A 22928-nucleotide genomic window follows, 5' to 3' on the forward strand; every position below is an offset into this window, starting at 1 on the left:
CATTTAATTAGCCATCTGTTTGAAAATGATAACTGTAATTGAACCCTCATAATTTTCAGGCTATTACTCAAACCCATAGACAAGAAAGAAAACAGACAGATGCCTAAGTCCTCCTTTTTGGTCCTCTTTCCTCCTTAAAAAAACCCCAAGCAACCCTGTGTGAAGAGAAGGAACAGTATCTTTTCTCATCATTGGAAATAAATCTTTGTCAGGTAGAGGCTGCTGGCTGTGAGCTGTTGGACTTGTTTTCCTGGAAATGTTAAAATGAGTAACTGGTGCAGAGGAAAAGTCATCCTCCTAGGAAAACTGGCACGATGCACAAATCCTTTAGGAGACTTCCACTCCTTGGTTTGGGACCTGACTTTATACTTTGATGCAGAGTTAGCAGTGGCAACAGCCAGAGATGTAATTCTCCGCTCTGCTTGGTTGTTGGGAGGAGGCCTCAGCTGTTCAGCTCTTGATTCTCCCCCTGTACTCAGCACTGGTGAGGCCACAGCTTGAGTCCTGCATCCAGTTCTGGGCCCCTCGGTTCGGAAAGGACATTGAGCTGCCGGAGCAAGTCCAGAGAGGGGCCATGTAATAAGTGATCAGCCGATTTTATCAATAAGCCGTTTTATTGAGAAATATTGTGAAACAGAAATTCGAAAAAGCCACAAGCGAAGTTCAGCGCCGAGCCTGGGATCAGTACTGGGTGAACCTCAGACTCGGCCTCTATCACAACGAATCGCCCTGTTCACAAAGTTTGTCTTTGCAGGGTCAGTTTTTATACAGTTTTTTCGGCCAGAAAGAAGGTTGTCTCATCCTTCTGTCCACTCAGTCGCTGTTCCATATTCATATTTCTTTTCTTCCCGTCCCCCGGTCTGATGAATAGCTTTCTGGGCAGGGCTGGCTGCGTTTACAGGAGCTCTGCATTGGGAGAGCTCAGGCCGATGGAGGTAAGATGTTCATGAGGTGTTCATCACTGGGTCATTGGCAATCCCACCTTCGGAGGAGACCCGTCCCCTGGTGGAGACACCCTTCTTTCTCTTGCAAACGCGCTGCTTCCCCTGTTCCCGGCAGAGGCTGCAGTTTCCCTATCACTTATTATTTGTTGGATTCAAAATTATTTTATCCCATATATTTCTGTAAAACACGAATTAACCCTCTAAACCTTGTAGCAGGCGGCGAAGGTGGTGAAGAGTCTGGCGCACAGGTCTGATGAAAAGCGGCTGAGGTGGCTGGTGTCGTTTAGTCTGGAGAGAAGGATGTTTAGCAGAGTTGTCACTCCACAACCACCTGAACGGCTGCAGCCAGGTGAAGGTCAGTCTCTTCTCCCAGTAACAAGAGGCACGGCCTAAGCCGCACCAGGGGCGATTCAGGCTGAGGAATTTCACAGGCAGGGTGATTACACAGGCTGGTGAGTCACGGTCCCTGCAGGTGTTGAGGAAAGAGCGGGTGTGGCGCTCAGTGCCACGATCTGGTTGCCGCGGTGCTGTTCGGTCAGGCTCCCTGCTCTCAGAGGGCTTTTCCCACCTCATGGATTCTGTGATTCCGTGACAGCCTGGCGAGGCCGGATCGCCTTTGGGCCGCTCGCTCTGTGTCCCCGCAGCCGGTGCCGTGCCGGTGTCAGTGCCGGTGTCGGTATCGGTGCCGGTGTCGGTGCCGGTATCGGTGCCGGTGTCGGTGCCGGTATCGGTGCCGGTGTCAGTGCCGGTGCCGGTATCGGTGCCGTGCCGGGGCGGGCCGGGCCGGGCCGGTGTCAGTGCCGGGCCGCTGTCAGTGCGGTGTCAGTGCCGTGCCGGTATCGGTGCCGGTGCCGGTATCGGAGCCGGTATCGGTGCCGGTGCCGTGCCGTGCCGGTATCGGTGCCGCTGTCAGTGCCGTGCCGGTATCGGTGCCGGTGTCGGTGCCGGTGTCAGTGCCGGTGTCAGTGCCGTGCCGGTATCGGTGCTGGTGTCAGTGCCGGTATCGGTGCCGGTATCGGTATCGGTGCCAGTATCGGTGCCGGTATCGGTGCCGGTGCCGGTATCGGTGTCGGTGCCGTGCCGTGCCGTGCCGGTATAGGTACCGGTGTCGGTGCTGGTGTCAGTGCCGGTATCGGTATCGGTGCCGGTATCGGTGCCGGTGCCGGTATCGGTGCCGGTATCGGTGCCGGTGTCAGTGCCGTGCCGGTGTCGGTGCCGGTGTCAGTGCCGTGCCGGTGCCGGTATCGGAGCCGGTATCGGTGCCGGTATCGGTGCCGGTGCCGGTATCGGTGCCGGTATCGGTGCCGGTGTCAGTGCCGTGCCGGTGTCGGTGCCGGTGTCAGTGCCGTGCCGGTGCCGGTATCGGAGCCGGTATCGGAGCCGGTATCGGTGCCGGTGCCGTGCCGTGCCGGTATCGGTGCCGCTGTCAGTGCCGTGCCGGTATCGGTGCCGGTGCCGGTGTCGGTGCCGGTGTCGGTGCCGGTGTCGGTGCCGGTGTCAGTGCCGTGCCGTGCCGTGCCGGTATCGGTGCCGGTATCGGTGCCGTGCCGGTGTCAGTGCCGTGCCGTGCCGGTATCGGTGCCGGTGTCGGTGCTGGTGTCAGTGCCGGTATCGGTGCCGGTATCAGTGCCGCGCCGGTATCGGTGCCGGTATCGGTGCCGGTGCCGGTATCGGTGTCGGTGCCGTGCCGTGCCGTGCCGGTATAGGTACCGGTGTCGGTGCTGGTGTCAGTGCCGGTATCGGTATCGGTGCCGGTATCGGTGCCGGTGCCGGTATCGGTGCCGGTATCGGTGCCGGTGTCAGTGCCGTGCCGGTGTCGGTGTCGGCATCGGTATCGGTGCCGGTGTCAGTGCCGTGCCGGTATCGGTGCCGGTATCGGTGCCGGTGCCGGTATCGGTGCCGGTATCGGTGTCGGTGCCGTGCCGTGCCGTGCCGGTATCGGTGCCGGTATCGGTGCCGGTGCCGGTATCGGTGCCGGTATCAGTGCCGTGCCGTGCCGGTATAGGTACCGGTGTCGGTGCTGGTGTCAGTGCCGGTATCGGTATCGGTGCCGGTATCGGTATCGGTGCCGGTATCGGTGCCGGTATCAGTGCCGTGCCGGTATCGGTGCCGGTATCGGTGCCGTGCCCCCTCCCGCCCGCCGGGCCGCGCTCCGGCCCACAGGCGCACCGTGCGCATGCGCGGCGGCAGCGGCTGGCCGGGGCCGGCGCCCGCCCTGAGCGCACGGCGGCGGCGGCGGCGGCAGGTGGGTGCCGGACAGGTGTGTGCGGGGCCCGCGGCCTCCGCAGCTCTCCGCCCCGCACCTCCCCCGGCGCTGAGGGCGCTCCCCGGCAGCGGTGTCGCCGCCTGTGCGGTGCCCCGCCGTCCCCCCGGGGCGGAGCGGGGCCCGGGCCGCCGCTGCCGTGTGCGGGCCGGGCCGGGGCGGCGGGAGGGAGCCGGCCGCGGAGGGCTCCGCGCTGACGCCGGGTCTGGCTCCGGGCGGTGACTCTCGGTCAGGGCTGCCCGGGGCGCCCTCTCCCTGTGCCCCGTCCCCCGGCACGGCTCCCCGCGCTGCCCGGGGCGTGCTGCCCTCTAACCCGCCTCTCCTCCTGCCCTGCCACACTCCTCTGCTCGCCTGCGCCTTCCCGGGGCTGCCCTGGAGGGGGGGGTCTGTCTCCTGTCCGACCGGTCCCGAAACATAACTGGGAATACGGCAGTGTCCTCTGGGCGGTGGGGCGCACAGACGTGCCGCGGGCCCTGCCATTGTCGGCTGTGATAAATGTTAGAAGGAGCGCAGGAGACAGATGTAATTCTTCGTGCCTGATGATGTAAATCCGAGGAAGCGAAGAGTCACGCGGATTTAAATCTCATTGCAGGCAGTGGCTGTGGGCTCCGGACGGCTCTTGATGTCTCTTCACAGAACTGGTAAGGGCGGGACAAAAGATTTTCTGTGTGTGCCTTTGCTTCCTTCCTAATCTTTTGAGGGATGCCGGAATTTAAGCTTTTGCTTCTAAACAAGTCAGTTTTAGTGTTGATGTGTGGGAGTTTTATGTGATGTCATAGCTTCTTGCTTCATGGTGTCTCAGCCCTACTCTGCATGATTTGCTGTGATTTCTTTTTTAATTATTTTTATTTTTTATTTTTGTAAGAGGGGAAGTGGGAATAAAGGAAGAAGAGTGCTCTGAGGAAATGGAGGATCCTTTAGTGCAAATAGATGGGAGAACGAAGCAGTCTTACTGGAATTAAGATCAGTGGGGGTTTAGTAGTGCAAGGCTGGACCTTAAAATCACTCAAGAAGGAGCTGTCAGCCTAGCAGGAGTGGGGCACTGCTATGCTTCTGCTGAGCTCTTGGTTGTGATACAGTTGCTTGCTGGATAATCTGAATTCTAGAACAGTTTTTCAGCTGCTGTGGTGTCTGGAGTGGTGGTCTGGAAAGAAAACAGCCACAGGAACAAAATTAAATTTCATTATTTGTTTCTGGATCCACGCAATGCGTGTGTGACTGTTCCTATACAGGAACAAAGGCTGAATTCCTACTCTGGAGAATTCACAAAGTAAAAGGGAAGGAGGAGGGTGAGAAGGGGCATGGCATGTAATTGAGGAGGTCAGGGTGGGGACTAGTGTCATGTTAATACAATGTTCATTCTGTATTTAACAGATTGAAATGACAAATACTGCCTATCTCAATTCCTGTTTATGGTAACATTTTGATAATGGAGTTTGATATTCTTAGGGAGATGTCATTCATAGTGACTCTTCTTCTGAAGAAGGATAAAGGGAATTCCCTGAGGGGCAGCAGAGAGGAAGGGCACATTTCTCAAGGAATTGCACTGGTCAGGGAATGATAGGATTGAAGTGAGGAAAGTACTGCATGCTTGCTCAGGACTGAAATAATTCTCTAGTTTTAGGCGTTTCTGCTAATGTTGTTTAGGTTTTTCTTATTTGCTGTGCTTTTAAGCTGTCACTTTCCCACAAGGTGGGATATTTTGCCAATCTCAGTGTTCTAAAGAACTTTGACAATCTTAAAAGATAGGCAATAATCAAAATATTTGGCTTTTGAAAATGAATGTGTCTTACCTAAGGTGACACGGTAACAGTGGAGATTATTGGTGAAGAGATCTGTGTGAGAGCTGCCAGTCTTAGTCCCATTCCTGGTGAATTGATCTGTGTGTTGCAAAATTGGTTCCCATGTTTGGTATTTGGGATGCTTTGACAAATTGGTAATACCATGTTGGAGGCAGTAACTGTTTTGGAAATGGTTGGAACGATGCCTCTTCCTGGCTGTTAATTGCAAACTTCTCACCAAGAGATCAGAAGTAACAAAAACTTTAACAAATTACATCCTAAGGAGTATTGCGCCTTTATCTGCAGTGGTGAAGTTAAGGTGCTTTATATTTTGGTGTCTGTGGTCCTACAGCTCTACTAGCTAAATCAGCAATGACCCTTGCTGGTGGTCTGTATCACAGTGGTTATTCTAGATCCTACCCTAATTCAAACGGGGAAGATACAGAGAATATGCAGCCGTCCAGTAGGAGGAGGTAAACAAACAGCTTCGTTCTGTGTTGTGAATGTGGTGTCCTTGGTGTCCCTTAAGACATGGAGAGGTTTTGGTGCTTCAGGTTTGTCCCCAGCCGCACAGAGACTTGCCTAAACTTCTTTCTCTGCCGCTTTTTATCCCAGGTTTTGATACATAAAGCTTACACAGGCTCAGTGTCTGGGAATGCTGGGGGAAATCTCATTTGTCAGCTGCGTTACTGTTGACACGGGGTAGGGAAGAGAAGGATGTTGTCTTGCCACTTTTGTTTTGACTTTGAGGAAGTCTCAGATTTCTTTAAACTGGAATGCAAGCAGTTCCATTGGTAACGGAGCAGTTTTGGTTCTGACTTAAGGAAAACACCCCAGAAGAAATGCAAACAGGATTGTTTTATGAGATAGGGGAAGAGAAGAGAGTATATTTGTATTAGCATGACTACAAGAACTGTTGTGACTGTCCAGTAAGTGCTGGCTGAGAGGTATTTGATGATTTGGAGATGAGAGAGAAAGTCCATAACCTGACAGTCCATTTTTCTCTGGAGGAAAAAACTTCCTGATCCCCAGAATCAGGAAATATCAGAGATTTTGTCCTGTTTTGTTACAAGTGTTAACAATCATTGTATATTCTCCTTTTTTTTTTTTTTTTTCCCTTAAGTGATCTGTGCATATAAATTTCTGCAGGAGCAAGATCTAAGTAATCCAGCGTGACATGCTTGACAAGAGCTTTGCAAACAGTCCTGAGAGGTGTTTTGAATGTTACTGACCTCTTCAGAAAGTCAAGTCCTGTAAAGACAGAGCCCTGAAGGAAAGAAGTTTTGAATGCTGTGGGATATACTTACCTTTAAAGCCATTTTCTGGAGACCTCCTGACTTTAAGTCACTGTTTTAGTGATTGACTGACCTGACTTTAAGTAACTGTCAGTTCAGTTTAACCTTTCCTTGATTGGTACAGCCCCACATCTCGAACAGAAATCTTTTTTTTTTTTTTTTTCAGGTTTCTGTATTCAAATGAAACTGGACAGTTGTCATTGCTTTATAGACATCTCATAAATAGTTTGCAGTCTTGCAGTGGACCAGAAGGTAAAAAACTCTTCTGAAATTTTTTTGGTAAAACAAATTTCTTGAGGTTCTGCAGAAGTGCCCTGGTCCTGCACTGTGCTTATTTGGGTGAAAATGCCCATTTATTGTGCAGTACTTGACCCTCATGGAAGATATGTTTAGACACTAATCAGAAATCTTTGGTTTATATTTGGATAGTGGTGTTTCACATGGAATTGCCTTTACCCTGAGCCTTAAAGACTTAGGGTGGCTGCAGGCCTGCCTTTTTTGGCACATACAGATTTTCTTGCCTCTGTGTTGGAAGCAAAGAGAATTTTGCTGTGCAGTGAGAGAGAACACCATGCTAATTTGTATCCTGGCCTCTTTTTCTAACTTCATTTGATGCAGATAGAAAACCCTAAAAGCTGTTGTTCCTGTACTCGACTGTAATCCTCCTGTGTGAGTTGCAAGGAGCACTCTCTATTCCTGTGACACATCTTCTCACCAGTCCAATAATTGGAGTACCAGGAAAGGGGAAACCCTTCCTCTGATCCCAAGGGTCTTGGCTAACAAGAGGTTCACCACAGAGATGCAGTTCATGCTTAGCTGGCATGCTGTTTGCTTTGGAGCCAGGTAAATAAAAGGCAGTTCTGCTCTAGAAATAAAATACCTGTTGATGTGTAGAATATCTTGCATTCTACATAAGTAGGTATTACCTGGGGGTGTTTCTGAGACAAGTTGGACACATTGAACTGTCAGGAAGTCCATCTGTGGTCTGTCTGTCCAATGCATAAGCGGTAGGAAGCAGGATTCCGCTTTTTCACATCCTTATTTTCAGAATGGAGATGCAACGGGAACGAAACTGCAAGTTACTTGTTTTGTTCCTTTTGTGTAAACTGACCGTGGTTCAACAGCTTCAGCTCCCCTGGTGCCCTCTCTGCCATTGCAGCAGGCATTGCTGGACACTGGGCAGGGAAAGGAGCAGAACTGTTGCATGGAACTACCTTTTAGTTCCATTTAGTTCCATTTCTGCACATGGAAAATTACATTTCCAATGAGGGCAGGAGTCTGCAAGGTGCTTTACGGCAGGGGACGCAGAGTTCCAGGTCACTTTTTGCTGTCCCTGTTGCTCTGATAGTGCCCCGAGGCAGCTGGGAGGGAGCACCTTGCCCTCCCACATTCCTGCTGTCAGTGTGTGTGATCCCAGCTGATGCCTCTGCAGTACCTGTCAGCAGCTGGCCTGCCTGCCTCTCTCCCTCCGCTCTTCTCCAGGTCCTTCAGCCGCCTTTGAGACCTGCCCTGGGCTTTTGAGCATCTCTGGTCCCTTCCAGTGCTGCAAGGAGTGGGCTGAGGGCAGGTGAAGCTCCCAGCTCTTCACTCCCAGTCACGTTGTGAGCCCTTCCAGCCCGTGTCTGTACGTGGTGCTGCACACCAGCGTGCTGTGAGGCTGCCCGTGGTGTGTGGGCTCACACAGAACGTTTGGGACGAGCCAGGCTCACTGACCCCGTACTGCCTCCTTAGCCAGTGTCTGTGGCAGGGTCTGTGTGGCACTCCACGTTTTCACAAAGCCAGAGTGTCCCTGCGCGAGGGACGGGAGCTCCCTGCGTCGTCTGCCCCTTGGTCAGGTGTGTGGCTGTGCTTTGTTCACTCAGACATTTGTTTGTGGAGCTGGAGTTCTCTTCTGCCTCTGTGTGCAAAGCAAATATTGACTTGGGCACTAATGGCATTTTGCAGCTCCAGGATATGCCTTTGCCTGACCTGAGGGAGACGCTGATCGGGGAAAGGAAGGAAGGCCAGAGGCGGTCTGCTGAGAGCTTTCCTTGGACATTTAATTGAGCAAATCAGGATTATAATTTGGAAAACGTAAGTTTTCTGGTTGTGAGAAGACGAAATTGAACTGCCTGGTTCGGTGCAGAGCTTTTGTCTGGTTTCTGAGAGAAGGAGATGCTAAATTGGACACAATCTACTTGGGCTTTCAAAAGCTGAGCTGGAAGAGGCTTCTAGAACTACACCTACGTGCATAGCCTCCTGATGGGTACTGTGGCTTTCAATCACTTCTCTCCTTTCCAAAGCCTTTTTTCTTGATAAGGGAAGAGAATAGAGAGCAGTGGAAACCAGCTGACAATCCAGGGTTGGCAGTGGGATTTACTGTGTACGCTGTTGCTTTCTGTTCATTAAACACAAAGGAAAACAGAGTTTTTCCCATGCTAGCTTACTGTCAGGTGTTTTAACCCTCAGAACAGAGGTGCAGTTCTTGTAACCGTAAATGAAAATTATTCTAGAAGGAATTGTTAGGATTGTTTGCTTGTTCTGCTCTTTCTGATGACACTCAGTGGAGGTACCTGCATAGTTACTAGTTGTAAAGTTTTCAGGATACAAAAACATTGCTTGGTAAAGTGTTTGTTCTCTGCACAGTCTGCTAGACATATGCTGCCTTTTTGGTGGATTTTTTCCTTTCTTTTTTTCTTTCTTTCTTTTTTTTTTTTTTCTTTCTTTTTTTCCCTAAAATCAGTGGGGGAAGAACGCTCCTGGGAAGGAGTTTCTCTCCCAAAATAAAGGTTCTACTGAAAGGCTCCAGATGGCGTCATTTCATGCTAAGCACGTTCAGGCACTACCACCACAGGCTTAGGTGGAGATCACGTGGCAAAAGAAGCCAAGCAGGTAAAACACAGGCACAGGAGATGGCTCTCTGGTGTTTGCCAGGAACCAGGTAATTGAAATCTCTCATAGTACAGGTGTGGGGAAGAGACAGTGTGTCCAGGGGAGGCACAGTATTCCCAAGTGGAGGTAAATTTACAGGACTCCTTTGCAAACATTAATTTCTAAAGGACACGTGCACTAGAAAATAAACTAATTTGGACGTAATCCTGCATGGTGTGTGTTTGCAACTCCAACAAAGGTGTTGCAGGTGGAGTTCTTGAAATGGCTGTACTTGAAGCTGACTGTGGGCTTCCCTTGCAGTCTTCTTTTTCAGGTACATCACTCCTGTCTTCTAACAGGCTGGAATCAATGGTGGTGGTTTGTTTTGGACTCTGAATTCAAAAAGTAATTCTGTGATTTGTACTATTTGCATAATAGGTACTATTTGCATTTTAGCAAAAAAGTATATTTCTTTCAAAATATGAAGACTACCTGTTGCGTGACCGAAATTGCTTCATGTAAGAAGCTTAAATTGCCATTAAACATGGGAGATGCTCCTTAATATGTGGGTGAAACTAGTTTTAATTTTGTAGTACTGGGGGTTTGGGAGTTGCCATTAATATTTGTTGGATCTGATGTGTTTTTTCCTTTGTATTTCTTACTGTTGTGTTATTTCAGAAGTGTGTACGTTGCAAGTAACACAGCAATTTCACACATGTGGTTTCATAAGCTTTGTGGAGCACCTTTTTGGGACTTGCCATCTCTGGGCTAGGAGAGCTTGAGAGTTGCTTTAGGTTTATAACCCTCAGTCAAAGGAAAGACCTTTCTATGTCAATCCCACACACCAGATCTCCTCCTCCTGGCTCACACCAGGTGGTGCCTGGCTGTTCCTGTGATGCTGGAAGGGCTGGTTCAGTGACCTCAGCACCTTCTCTTGGAGACAGCTGGCTCTGAGGGCAGTGTTTCCATGTGCCACAGGAAAAGCCTTCCCTTGGTGTGATTCCTGCTGCTCACCCCGCCCTTCTGCACAGCCACGCCAGCAGCAAGGTGAGCCTCACACTCTCTCTGGGCTCTGTCCCAGATGGGTGCTTTGTAGGAAGGTTTCTGTGGGAATCAGGGGCAGGAAAACCTGCCCACCGAGTTCAGTGCTCTAATGTCAGGGATAGGAGAGCAGGCAGGGGAGTGGTTCCCAGCAGGGTAGAGGCCAGGGCGTGATACCTGGACAAGGGAGCGTGTTCCATCTGCCACACCTGTCTTGGGACAAGGAAGGACTTATTCAGCACTCTCCTGCCCTGTTTCCAAGCCCGTGGTTAAAAGCCTTATTCTGTTTGGTTTTTTTCTCAGCCACACGCCTGACACCCTGGCCTGGCTCCTCCACAGCAGGTTGGGTCAGCAGTGGTTGTGCATGCAGTGAAGGTTAAAGTTGGCTGAGGGGAATCTCTACTCACGAGCTCAAGGCACTGAGGGTGGATTTGGAGCACAGGAAATGAGAAACGTGGCAGATGTACTGATTGCATTCCTGATAAAAGCCATTGGGAACAGGATTAACTAGGCAGAGAGAAGGTAGGGGAGAAGGACACATTGCAGGCTTAGGAACAGAGCAGCCATGGTGGCAAGGCAGGGAAAAAAGCATCAAAATACATTCACAGCAATGTTAAAAGGGAACTAAGTAATGTCAGCCAATTTACCTTCTTGGGGTGCATGGTCTCTGCATTCCCATGTAATATGAGCGTGCAGATGCTCGTTTTGTAATTGTTGTTTTGTCTTCAACTACTAAGAAAAGGCTTGGTGCTAAGGGAGCAAATGGGACTAGAGTGTAGGGAGGAACAGAGGAACATCTACAGAACTAGTGAACATGCAACTGACCATGCTGTGAACTACATTACTTCTCAGAAACAAAAGCTGAATTTTATTTTTTTTGTTTGTTTGTTTGTGATTCTTTTTGCCCTAAGAATTGGTGTCAGAATGGATCAGAGTGTCTGTTCATCCATGCTGGGCTTTCTCAGGCACAGAGCTATTTAAATCTCTAAGGAGGAAACCTTACAATTTGTATTCACAGGTATTGGCAATTATGAAAGTTTACAGGAAAGTTTTACAGATATGAATGTTTATCAGAAGGCTTTCTGAATGTGGAATCTGTAAGTGAAATAGAAATGAAAGCAAGTTTTGGTACAGAAGAATAAAGGATGTCTGAAGCTAGAGTTGCTGAGCCAGTTGTTACTGGACCAGTAGGAAGGCAAAGATTTTGTGGAGTTGGAAGGAGGTTTTATGGCTAGAGCAAAAGGATATGTTGACCACAAACAATGAAGATGTTTTTACCAAGCAGAAAGAGGTCTCAAGAAAAGCGAAATATACCATAGGCAAACAAAAAACATGTTTTTACCAGGTAGAAAAAAGGTCTAAGAATTTTCCACTTCAAGAAAACGGAAAAACTTTAACCTTAAACTGTAACATAATATGGTAATGATGGTAGTTATGATAGGCTATAGGTAAATATAAAGGTATTGTGTATGATGCTGACTGGTGTTCATGTATTAAAATGCTCCATTAAAAAAACCTATATAATGCATTGTAACCAGAGCTAAAGTGGCTTTAGGCATGCCAAATCTGTCACTGGCAGTTTTAGGCATGGCTCTGTCACCCGACCCAGGGCTTCAAAACAGCATTTTGAAGAGCCACCTGTTGTCCCAACATCCTTCTTCGAGGCATTCTTCTACACCCAGACACAGATTTTTTTTTTTTATGCTTTTGCAATGTTTTACAGCTACTTATCTTGGAGTGCTGTAGCCAGTTTCGTCCTGCCTGCAGGTGCTTTCTGGAAAGTTCACTGAGATGCAAAGGCAATATGAGCTTGTACTAATCAGCACTGTGAAACAACCTGGATAGGGCCTGTGGGATGAATCCCTGGGGTTTCTCCTTTTAGCAGCTTACAGTCATAAGTATCTTTACTGAAAAGGGAAGCTGGAAAAGCCATCCTAGGCGTGCAGATGTTAGTTTCTCCCAGGTTTTTTCCCAAGGAAACGTGAATGACTGATCTATCTGAGCACTGGCTTTATCTGCTTGGTAGAGATGGCTCTTGCTGTCTCACACACACAAATTGACGTTGATATTAAAGTCCAGGATCTCTCTGATAACTGAACTATTCCATTGTTTTCCTGGAAATCCCCATAGAAGTCCCCGCAGAAACCTGCTGTTAACCAGTGTCAGGAAAGCAGGAGGGGAGCTCTATCGCCTGATTTAGTTCAGAGGACCCTGGTTTGTGACTCATTGCAGAGGTACTTGATAGCATCTTGTCCACATCCACATGCTTCAGGGAGTTCTGTTCTACAGCCCTACGTATTTTACTCACGTGCCTTGTGGTGCTGTTCCTAAAATCTCTTTTGGACTTCTTGCATCTAATGATACTCCCTTAAGCCCTTTTCACCACTCCTGTCCCTTCTCCATGGTCAGTGTTTTCAGAGAATGATGGTGTACGAGGTGTCTTCTTCATTTACGTCATTACATACAGGACTCACAATATGCAGTGGAAAAGGTGTTGAAAGTTGGCTTGGTTTTTTGACATTCTTTCAACCAACTGTGTTGTTATTTCCACAAGAAATTTGGCAAATGACAGTGTGCTCTTTCTAGCTGGTCAGTAGGTGTGAAACCAAAAGGAAATTCCAGTCTTGGAAATTTATTTCTTGTGGGAGCAGAACTGAAATACTAAGGAATTCTAATTTTCACGTGAGGAAGTTGTGTGTGAGGGGTCTGTCAGTCCCCCATCGTGTTCTGAGATGCTAATTGAATTCTCTCATCACCCTTTTCTTCTTTTCATTACAGGAGTGTAAGGTCTCACCTCTGCGGACAGCATTTCTGCACCTGCTGACACCTGTGCCACTCAGCCTTGCCTAGTGCAATGTCAGGTGAGCACACAGAAATTGCCACAGAATCTTCTCATTTGGTCACTTGCTCTGTCTTCAGCTGAAACTTCATAACAAAGGTTTCTGGTTTCAAGAGCCATTCTTTTCCTGAACATACTTTCTGGTCAGATTGAGAGAGGAAACTTTGTGACCCGGCAGTCTTTTCACTCAGGGTAAACTCAGTTCCTTCTCTTACCATGCAGAAGCTTTTTCAGCCAGTGAACAGAGAGGAAGGAGGTTGAAATCTGGTCTGCCTTCCCCATTTTTCCTTAAGATTTGCTTGATTCTGTTCTCCCACCCAAGATTTCCCCCAAAGTGAGTGGCTCACGATAAGTGTGAGAGACTTTTGCTGTACAGTGGTAGCTCTAGGACAGGCAGAATGCTGAAGAATAACATGGAGTTCAGTTGTGGACTTCTGAGATACAAGCTTTGCTAAAACTAGGTCTTCTCCTTCTTAGAGAAACAAACTTTCCAACCCTGTATTTTTTCTAAACCTTCCTTCCTGGTCCAGCTGGTTATTTCAATGCACATAACCCTGGGGGACACTATGCTTCAAGGCCAAAGTAGACTTTTGTCCTGCTGATAGAACAGTAGAAGACTTGGGACATGTTTATCTGCTTCAATGGCAAGACTTGATGTCTGCTTGTATTCCAAGGAAGGCTGTTCACTGGGACTCTAGCTGAGACTGGAAGGGTGCTTGTCTTGACCACAAAAGGCCAAGATTATAGGCATACTTTCGTTGCTGCAGCTCTCTATACATGGTCTGACAATATCCCAGCCCACTGGGAGAAAAGGGAGCAGCTGAGCATCTTTTTGAGGTTTCTGATTTTCCATTCTGGTGCCTGGGTGACAGTGTTTCAGGGAACTCTGGAGTCCTTCTGATGCTGGTCCATAGGAGGAATTTACTTCTGCAAAATAATATTTTTTGGTGATGATACCCCTGGCTTGTTGCTGATCACACAGTTTTTCCAAGCAGGTGAGTGATCATATGATGCCATGGAACTATTTCTCTTCCCTTAAAACCGCTTTCTTCGAGGAAACTCCATTTTGCCCTTTTGCCTCTTTTGCTCAATAAAAAGGAACAAAACTATCTGAAATTACTGTCTTCCGTGTTGAAGTGGGACCTTTCTCAGTGTTTAGAGTAGCAGTAGCAACAAACTGATGAGTGAGTCCTTCCCATGCTGGAACAGTCTGTACAGAGTGTGTATCTTCCAAGTTTTCACTGCAATGTGTTGATCTCTTTCTGTTTAGGCCATCACACTCCCTCTGCTGGGGGTCCCTTCTCAGCCCTCACACCCAGCATTTGGCCTCAGGAGATCCTGGCAAAATACACACAGGTACAGTGTGAGGCAGGTTGGGGATGTTCTCTGGCTCTGCAAAAGTAGAGGGAACTTGCTGTTTTCTCGTGGTCTCTGAAAGCCACAGGAAAAAGGAGGGAGAGGTGCACTTTTCCTCCTATGCTTTGGTTGGGGACTTGACATGTTTTGTGGTTGCATCATGGCTCTTGCAAGAGGATCTTGCAGAGCACAAAGAAGCTTCTGTGAATTATTTCCCTGCTGTTTTGCAACTTTTGCTCCACTGTAAAATGTTGGCACCCTCAGGGAGCCTCTGTCATCATCAAGCTACACTGGATGGCTTGTGCTTGGCAGGAAATGCTAGCCTCAAGCTTGTCACCATGTGGGTAGAGCAGGAGGGAAGGAAACAGCTGTGGAGTTTTGTAATTTAGCCACAGTGTTTGCTGAAAGCAGATTAAAGCTCTATGGAGGTATGTGGGCAGTGCTTCTTGGGTGCTGCCCAGGTGCAGTGCTTGCGAGAGTCCTCACAGGAGGTGCAGGTGGGCTTGTAGGAAAGGGGAAAGAGCAGTAGGGTTTTACTCCTAAAAAAAGCCGGGAGGTAATCTCCAGTGTGTATCCCCCAGTATGCCCCAATGCCAGCCAGAGCACAGATGAGGAAGGTTGAGATGTGGGTCATGGACCTCAAGTTTCTTTGCCTATAATTTTGGACTTGCATCACAAGTGCAAATCCCAGTTTTGCCTGCTGCCTTTCAAAGGAAATTTGAGAGCAACAGGCAGGAGATGGAGTGATGCAGGGAGCTGAATTTGCAGTGTGTGTGCACAGGTAACAGGAAGGATGGCTGTGTATTAGTGATGCAGGCAGTAGAGGCCACTTTAGCTCATGCTCATTCCTCAGTCCTCAGGAGGGCTGCATGTGCCTCCAGGTGGGCAGTTCTGATCTTGAGAAGATGCTGAGCTCAGGTCCTGCTGGGAAAATCTGTATAGTTTTTTTCCCTGGAGAAGTGAAGATGGGAATGGCAGGCAGCATCTCCTCAGCTGGGAATTGTGGTGGGAGGCTTTAAAAATTAACAGGCATGGGGTCTAGTTGCTCAAAGGGCACAGAGTGGGCAGTGGTGGGATGAGGCAGTATCTATGTGTCTATATTTGGTTGTTCAGTGATAAACTGCTGAAAATGTCTGTTTTCCTTCCTCACGTCTCTCAGAAAGAAGAATCTGTTGAGCAGCCTAAGTTCTGCTATGATGAATTTGGTTTCCGAGTTGACAAGGAAGGTAAAACCTGTCCTGTCCCTCCCACTTGCATTGTGTCCAGTCCTTCCTATGCTTTCAAGTGTGGCAGGATTTTGCAACCATTCTGTGCTAAGTCTTGTCTACCCACGTGTTTCTGTGTCCAATCATTTGTAATCAAGTGCATTAGATGTGCTGCCCTTGTGGAAGTCCAGAGCATAGACTATGCAGCAGTCATTTCCATCCCCTGATGTTGTGCCATGGGGAAGAGGGAGAAAAGCTGAGGAGTTACCATTTCCATTAGCAGCTGCATTCTGGAGAAGGGCAGCTTTCCCAGTTCACAGTGGGATCTCCCTTGTGTTCTGTGCATGGCAGGCACAGTACAATGTGCTGTCTGCTGAAAAACTCATGGCCAAGGTGAGTGGTGGTATGTTCTGCCCACCTCAGCATCTCAGCAAAGTGTGGGGCAAATTGTAGGGGGAAAAACCTACATCCTAGTTTTTCTGCAAGCTATGGAGGCAGGCAACCAAATAAAAGGAGGCATGGAGTGCTGTTAAAGCTGAGCATTGAACTACAACAGCTGGCTGCCTTAGCAAAGAGGAAGAGAAAGGAGTGGGAGATGAAGGAATTGTTTCATGTGCTCTGGGGGTCTTTCCCAGGGCTCAGGCTAAATGATTTAAGAGCAGAAGTTGTTTGCATGTGTGCCCCGAGGCAATTTGAGTCACAAAGGATCCTCTTTGAAGCAATGAACCTGAAGATGAGGACAGAACATAGTGATTTTTTTTTTCAGCCAGGACATTTGATAGGACCTGTGCATTATAAAATCAGCAGAAAGATTTGGAGTGCATCATTGGGATGTATTATATGATGATGGACAAGAGTGCCTTATGTCAAACCTATCCTTGCACTAAAGTATCTATCTTAGGAATCCAGCCTCAGGTTAAGGTGCTCTCTCATTGTGAATTTGGAAGTGTCCTTATTAAAGTGGTTTTGGTGATTAAATATCCTGAAAGTTAACATTTTGCACCTCATTACTTCCATGACCATGTAGCTTCTGCTTTCCAGCTCTAAGGCTTGCTATGCTTTAGTCAGCCTGATTTACAGATCCTTGCAAATCCCAGCAGGATGACTGCTGCCAGGATCTTGTTTAATTCCAGCCACACTGTGCTCTTAATCATGAGTAAGTAGAGACTAGAAGCCTGTGGACAGCTTCTTAGTTCTCAAGGTCCCAATAAGCCTTTTGCTTATGACCATAAAATTTGCTGCATGGAATAGGCAAGTTAGAAACCAAGCTTTGCCTTTCCATGCTCTGCCTGGAAGATACGAATGTTTTGAATGTGCTTTTTTCAGATGGCCATCCTATTCCCCACCCTGCAGTGTGTTCATTTCCTCTCCTGTTCCCTCTCTCATTTGTCTCTGTTCCTTTCTCTTCCTTTGCTGAAGCAGACGGTGCTGAGCCGAACTCCAGCAAGCTTCTGGGAGCCCCACTGATGGAGGAGCCACAGCACAGGCTCAAGTGGCAGGCTCATCTGGAATTCACACACAACCATGACGTGGGTGACCTCACCTGGGACAAAATTGAGGTGACCCTGCCTCATTCAGACAAGCTGCGCTCCCTGGTGCTGGCTGGCATCCCACACAGCATGAGACCACAGGTGAGAGTGCTGCCTGTTCTGGGCAGGCACTGCTGCCTGGAGTAAGAGGTCAGGGAATGGCATCCCTTGGTTGAGAGGGTGCCAGATTATGGCTTTCTTTGGCGGTCTGAGTCACTTCTATCCCTGCTCACCCTATCCCCCCAGATGTGGATGCGCCTCTCAGGGGCTTTGCAGAAGAAGAGGAACTCAGAGATGTCATATCGAGATATCGTGAAAAACAGCTCTAACGATGAAACCATTGCTGCCAAACAGGTAGGAGATACTTCCTGGTGCTGAGTGGGAAGGGCAAGATTTGCTGTGTAAGGAGGACCGAGTGTCTACCTGACACCTGCAGCAGGGGCAGTTGAGAGGATGTGTGGTTAAATCCTGCTAAAGCTTAATCCTGTGGGGCATATTTCTCCTCTGTTTTGTTGGAATAGCAATTGTTTAGCTCTCTTCTTTCCCAGGACAGCGGGGAAAGGGTTTGATCCATGCTATTTGCAGACTAGAAAAATGCTGCAGTTACATTTCAGCAAACATCCTCGTATTCATGGAGGGAAGGGAAGGGTGAAAGGCTGACAGATGCACGTCTGTTGAGGTTGTGGCAGCTGCTTTCATGGCCTGTCTTTGTTCCCTTGAACACAAAGTTTCCAAACACCAACCAGACTATTAAAGGGTGTTTTCCCTCTTCCTTCAACCTCACAGATTTGGCAAGGTTGTTGGTTTTTCTCTGGAATACATTTATTGGGAAGCCATTTTTGACATCCAGGCAGACATAATTCCCAGCTAACTAGTGTATGTTTCCTCTTGTCAGTGGTCTAGGGTCTGAGTTAATACAAGTTTTTCTAGGGATGCGGCAAGCCACTGTCTGCACTGGCATTTTCTCACATATCAATGAGGGCAGTTAAACTGACCCCAGGTACTTGGACAGGGACACCTTCTTTGATGCCTGAGGACTTTTGGGTGGGTGTAGGGAGGCAGAGTTCCCTGAGACAGAGGCTGGAAGTGCAGAGAGCTGAAGGCAGTTTTTCAGATGCTGCGAGATGACTCTGTCTTTGTTTATGGCTGCCTGACAGATTGAAAAGGACTTGCTACGCACGATGCCCAGCAATGCCTGCTTCTCCAACATGAACAGCATCGGGGTGCCACGGCTGCGCAGGATACTACGGGGACTTGCCTGGCTTTACCCAGACATTGGGTATTGTCAGGGCACTGGCATGGTAACCTGCTTTCAGAGTGTCTTTGATACGGATCAGTTTGTCTCTGCTTGCTGCACTGGAGCGAATGATTTGAGGTGGTGCTGCCAGATACTGTGGTGTCCAGATGAGCTGAAGAGAAATCCCTTCCACCTGGAATTCTTTTTGTTCTTTTGGAGTGCAGAGTAGCACATCCAAAGATATCGAAGACTTTGGTCCATCTGTTGGGGAGGGGGCAGTCATTATACTGAGGAGAAATCCCTTCAGTGGAGGCTGCCGTGGAGCTCCTGCAGAAGGAAGATTTTTGTCACCTGGATGCTGATCCGTCTCTCCACGTGAGAAAGTGGGGAAAGAGTTCTACTGCTCTTAGAACATGCAGTTTTTCTTCCTTCAAAATCCTAGGTGGCTGCCTCTCTGCTGCTCTTCTTGGAGGAGGAAGATGCCTTCTGGATGATGTGTGCTATCATCGAAGAATTAGTTCCTGCCTCCTACTTCAGCACCACCCTTATGGGCGTGCAGACAGACCAGCGTGTTCTGCGGCAGCTCATCGTGCAGTACTTGCCCCGCCTGGACAAGGTGCTTCAGGAGCACGACATTGGTAAAAGTGTGCCCTAGAAATTTCTTGCCAGGGTGACATACAGACAAAGAGTATTGTTCTTTTTTCACAAAAGGGAGCGTTGGGGAGGGGAGCAAAGCTCCTGACCCTGGAGGGCAATGTGTGGAGGAGAGTCCACCTTTACTGGTTGACTGACTTCTTCTTTTGTGATTATTTTCCGTGTCTTTATTCACAGAGCTCTCCTTGATCACCTTGCACTGGTTCCTCACCTCTTTCGCTAGTGTTGTCCATATCAAGCTGCTGCTGCGTATTTGGGACCTCTTCTTCTATGAGGGCTCTCTGGTGCTGTTCCAAGTCACTTTGGGCATGCTAAGTATGAAGGTAATTCCCAACTCCTCTCCCTCCTTTATAGTACTTCAGTGTTTCATTCAGAGATTTAGGGGCAAGAAGGTTTTTTATGTGGTTTGGGAGTGTGTTAGGGAAGACGACTTCCGCCGCCTTCGCAACTGGAGGTGGTGAAAAACTTCTAAGGCACTTCACAGAAATTAGAGATTGCTGTGCATGCCTCATTTGTCGCCACATAATTTAACCTCATCAGCTGCCACCCTCTAGTCTGGCTAGATCCTAACCTGAGGATCCATTTTATCTAAACCTAAACCAAGATACCTCTTGATTTTACATAATCCAGGAGGAAAGAGAAGGCCAAAGTTGTGATCATCTGGGAAGTTTTGGCTGGCATTGGTTGAGTGCGCTGAGAGATGAGCATTGTTCTGACTGCATTTGATTTGGCTGGCCTGATTTTTCCCTGGGCAAGGATGATCGTGCGCACCGCTCCGGGAAGCAAGTATGACTGTGTTGTTGCAGGAGGATGAGCTGATCCAGTCGGAGAACTCTGCCTCGATCTTCAACACGCTGTCAGATATCCCGAGCCAGATCGAGGACGCAGACGTGTTGCTGCGCGAGGCCATGCGCGTGGCCGGCGTGCTGACGGACGTGGTGGTGGAGACCCAGCGCCGCAAACACCTGGCCTACCTCATTGCTGAGCAGGGACAGCTGCTCAACTCCAGCGCCACTGTCAACAACCTGTCCAAGGTGAGTGCACAGAGTTCCACTGCCCATGCTGCTCCGCTTTTACCGTTCCTTATCGTTCCTTACCGTTCCCACCCAATTACAGTTTGTGAGCAAGGCATCCTCCTGTTTGAGAGGATTTTTGATGCCAGGATAGTAAGTGAGGAAAATGTACTGGGAAGTTCTATACCAATGAAATGCTGCCAGATGTGTCCTGGTTGATAAATCCCCAGATGAAATAGATATTAGCAGTGATTGTAATTATGCATGAGAGTGGTGATGAAAGGTGATGCATTTCATTAATGGAAACTGAAAGAAACAACAGAAAGAAACAACATATGTTTTTGGCAGAATTTGCTTGAAGCACACGGAGTAGGAACTGGATTTAATCCATTAGTAAGAAACTGATACACTAAAATAACCTTGGAAGGTAGAGTCAGAAGACAGCAGTGGCTGCTTTTGAGCAGCTGAATTAAAAATGCACCTGTGTTTAATGTTGGACTAAAATCTACAATTGTAGACAAGACACTCAGGCAGTTCTAAAATGTAATAGCTATCCACTTAGAAATTTATATACAATTACACGTGGAACTGCTTTTTACAACAAATAGAATTAGAGTTAAAATTATTTACATGGATTGTGGTTGGTTCTTGAACTTCAGTTATGCTTTTGTAATAATTAAGATATAAATAACCTGTTGCACATGGAGCAGATAGAGCGGTAGAGCTGGTTCAATGCGTTAGGACTAGAACAACTCCTCTCTAAAACTGCCAGTTCACTGACTTTCCACTTCTAGTGGTTGCTTGCCCAGAGCTGACTGGTGTGGAGGATTGCTTTCTCGTGTTTCTGAAATGTGTCCTAATGTGTGCGCTTTGTTCTCTCTCTCCCGTGGCCCGCAGATTGTGCGGCGCAGGACTCAGCGCAGGAAATCCGGCATCACCTCTCTGCTTTTTGGTAAGGACAGTCCTGCGCCTTTCCTGTGTAGTTGGTGCCTATAGCAACTTAGGAAGGAGAGGAGCAGGCAAAGCAGGGAAAAACATCAGGACAGAGAAGGGAGTCAGAGCCGAAGGATGAGAGGGAAGAAGTGCAGTTTACTACTTGCTTTCTTTGATCTGACCTCAGAAAGGAAATTTTAGGTTAGACAGTCCATGAACAGTGATCAAGAGGAGGTGCAGCTCAGCCCACCTGTAATGTCCCCCCTACACTGACCAACAGGTCAAACACATTTGCTGGCAGACCTTATGCAGTCCACAGGCTGGATGTGGTACTCTCTGATCTTACTCTGCTCAGTTCAGGAACATCTCTGAAGATCTGAGACAGGGCAGGATATCTAGTGTGTCACTCATCAAAATTATAAATGAAATCATCATTATATTTCCTCTTACTTATTCTGAGAGTTGTGAATGCTTTTAACTCTTAATTTTCTTCACTTATGAGCCAAGCCAACATATGTCCAGAAGGGGCACAGTCAGAATAGCTTTTGCAGGGGTTTAAGAGTAACTTATTTCTTGACTTCATAAGAGCCGTTTCTGCTGTAAGCCTCACTGTCATCACCTTACTTGAAATTGGCTAGCCTTCTTCAAATTGCCACATGTCACCACAGGAATTGTTTTTCCACTACATACATACTTCTGTATGTAATGTTATTATACAGTTGGTAGAGACTGAACTTGGCTGGGAACTTGGCTGCCACACACATCTTTCTTGTGTCTCAGATAGTTTCCTTGACAGTTTGAGTATTTTTATGAAGGTGGTAGTGGGTTATGCACATACACAAAGGTAAAATTTAAGTTCAAGCTTCAAAATATATCAGTGGTAGAATGCAGATGATTGATAGGTTTTTCTCATTTTAGTGGGGCTTCTGTACAATGACCATCATGTGTTTTACCTAACGTTATTCTTAGTATTTAAAATATTGGTTTAAAACCGAGAAGTTGTCATCCAGCAGCAGTGGACCCCAATGGAAAAATTCAGCCCAAGCGAGAGGAAGGAAAGCTTGTATGTGATAAATTCACCCTCTACTGGGAACTGATAATCAAACCTAAATGTAAAGTCTTCTGCCTCTGGTAGTTACTGTGTAGAACTGGTACTTGGTGCTCATTTGGGAGGGAATGAGAACTTACCCAGAGCTTAATTCTTCTTCCTTAGAGTGAACTCATATGTGGTAGTAACTTGGGCAGGAGTCATAGAATCCCAGGAGCACTGTTTAGAAGAGACCTCTCAGTGTCTGTATTCTAGTGTTTCCTGCTTGAAACAGACTCTTACTTATGCTAAATCAAGTTAGTCAGGGCTTTCTGTAGTTGAGATTCAAAGAGTTGAACCAGGAAGAGAAAGAAATAACAAAAGATAATTTGGTGGAGAGCAGAATGTGCGCGAGGTGTTTCCCTGTTGTGTGGGCATTGCACCGAGGGAATGCAGAAGAGCTTATCCTGTGCAGAGCTGTGCAGCTTGTCACTCTTTGCAGGCTCAGAGTGGAGCCTCTTCATGTGTGGCTGATCATGCACTGGTTTCCTGTTTGGAAGTGTAGGTGTTGAGTGGCAGTGAGGTGAGTCTGGGGGACACACCAGCTGTTTCCTGTGTGCCATGTCCCCTCTAAGGTGGGAGAGTATGGAACTTGCTTCCCATGTCTCCTGCCTGTGTTTGGCTAGGATTGATCTGAGTACAGAGGGAAGAGCATGGTATTTTGGCCAGATCAGAGTGAGAGGTGACAGAAAAAATTAATGATCTATGTAAATGAGAGCAACCCACAGAGCTAGTGTAGCTGTGGCTTAGTTTCTTTTATAGCTGCAGTCTATTTTAGCAGCGTGAAATTTCTGAGGATCCCGATGTGTACATGCTCACCTATCTACTTGCAATCTTTGCATCTCTGAATAGTAGAAAATCTTGCATGCTCTGTACCTACCCCTGCATATAGAGGAGGAGG

The 22928-nt window shown here is 47.9% G+C and overlaps 1 protein-coding gene across 2 annotated transcripts in view; it reads left to right on the top strand.

Annotated features, from left to right (window-relative positions):
- Window positions 1-3706: 3706 nt before the first annotated feature.
- The window catches only part of SGSM3 (small G protein signaling modulator 3), a 28312-nt gene continuing 9090 nt past the window's right edge, over window positions 3707-22928 (top strand). The window contains exons 1-11 of one of the 2 annotated variants that reach the window (XM_066320098.1): window positions 3707-3848; window positions 12953-13035; window positions 14284-14369; window positions 15529-15595; window positions 16994-17205; window positions 17350-17457; window positions 18261-18404; window positions 18783-18978; window positions 19172-19317; window positions 19801-20028; window positions 20905-20959. In XM_066320098.1, the coding sequence (XP_066176195.1) occupies window positions 13029-13035; window positions 14284-14369; window positions 15529-15595; window positions 16994-17205; window positions 17350-17457; window positions 18261-18404; window positions 18783-18978; window positions 19172-19317; window positions 19801-20028; window positions 20905-20959 (1249 nt within the window). In that variant the 5' untranslated portion in view covers window positions 3707-3848; window positions 12953-13028. The remainder of the gene's footprint in view (window positions 3849-12952; window positions 13036-14283; window positions 14370-15528; window positions 15596-16993; window positions 17206-17349; window positions 17458-18260; window positions 18405-18782; window positions 18979-19171; window positions 19318-19800; window positions 20029-20904; window positions 20960-22928) is intronic. The other variant, XM_066320099.1, reaches the window with a different exon arrangement.

The sequence above is a fragment of the Sylvia atricapilla genome, chromosome 5, assembly GCF_009819655.1.
Source record: "Sylvia atricapilla isolate bSylAtr1 chromosome 5, bSylAtr1.pri, whole genome shotgun sequence".
NCBI classification, from domain to species: domain Eukaryota; kingdom Metazoa; phylum Chordata; class Aves; order Passeriformes; family Sylviidae; genus Sylvia; species Sylvia atricapilla.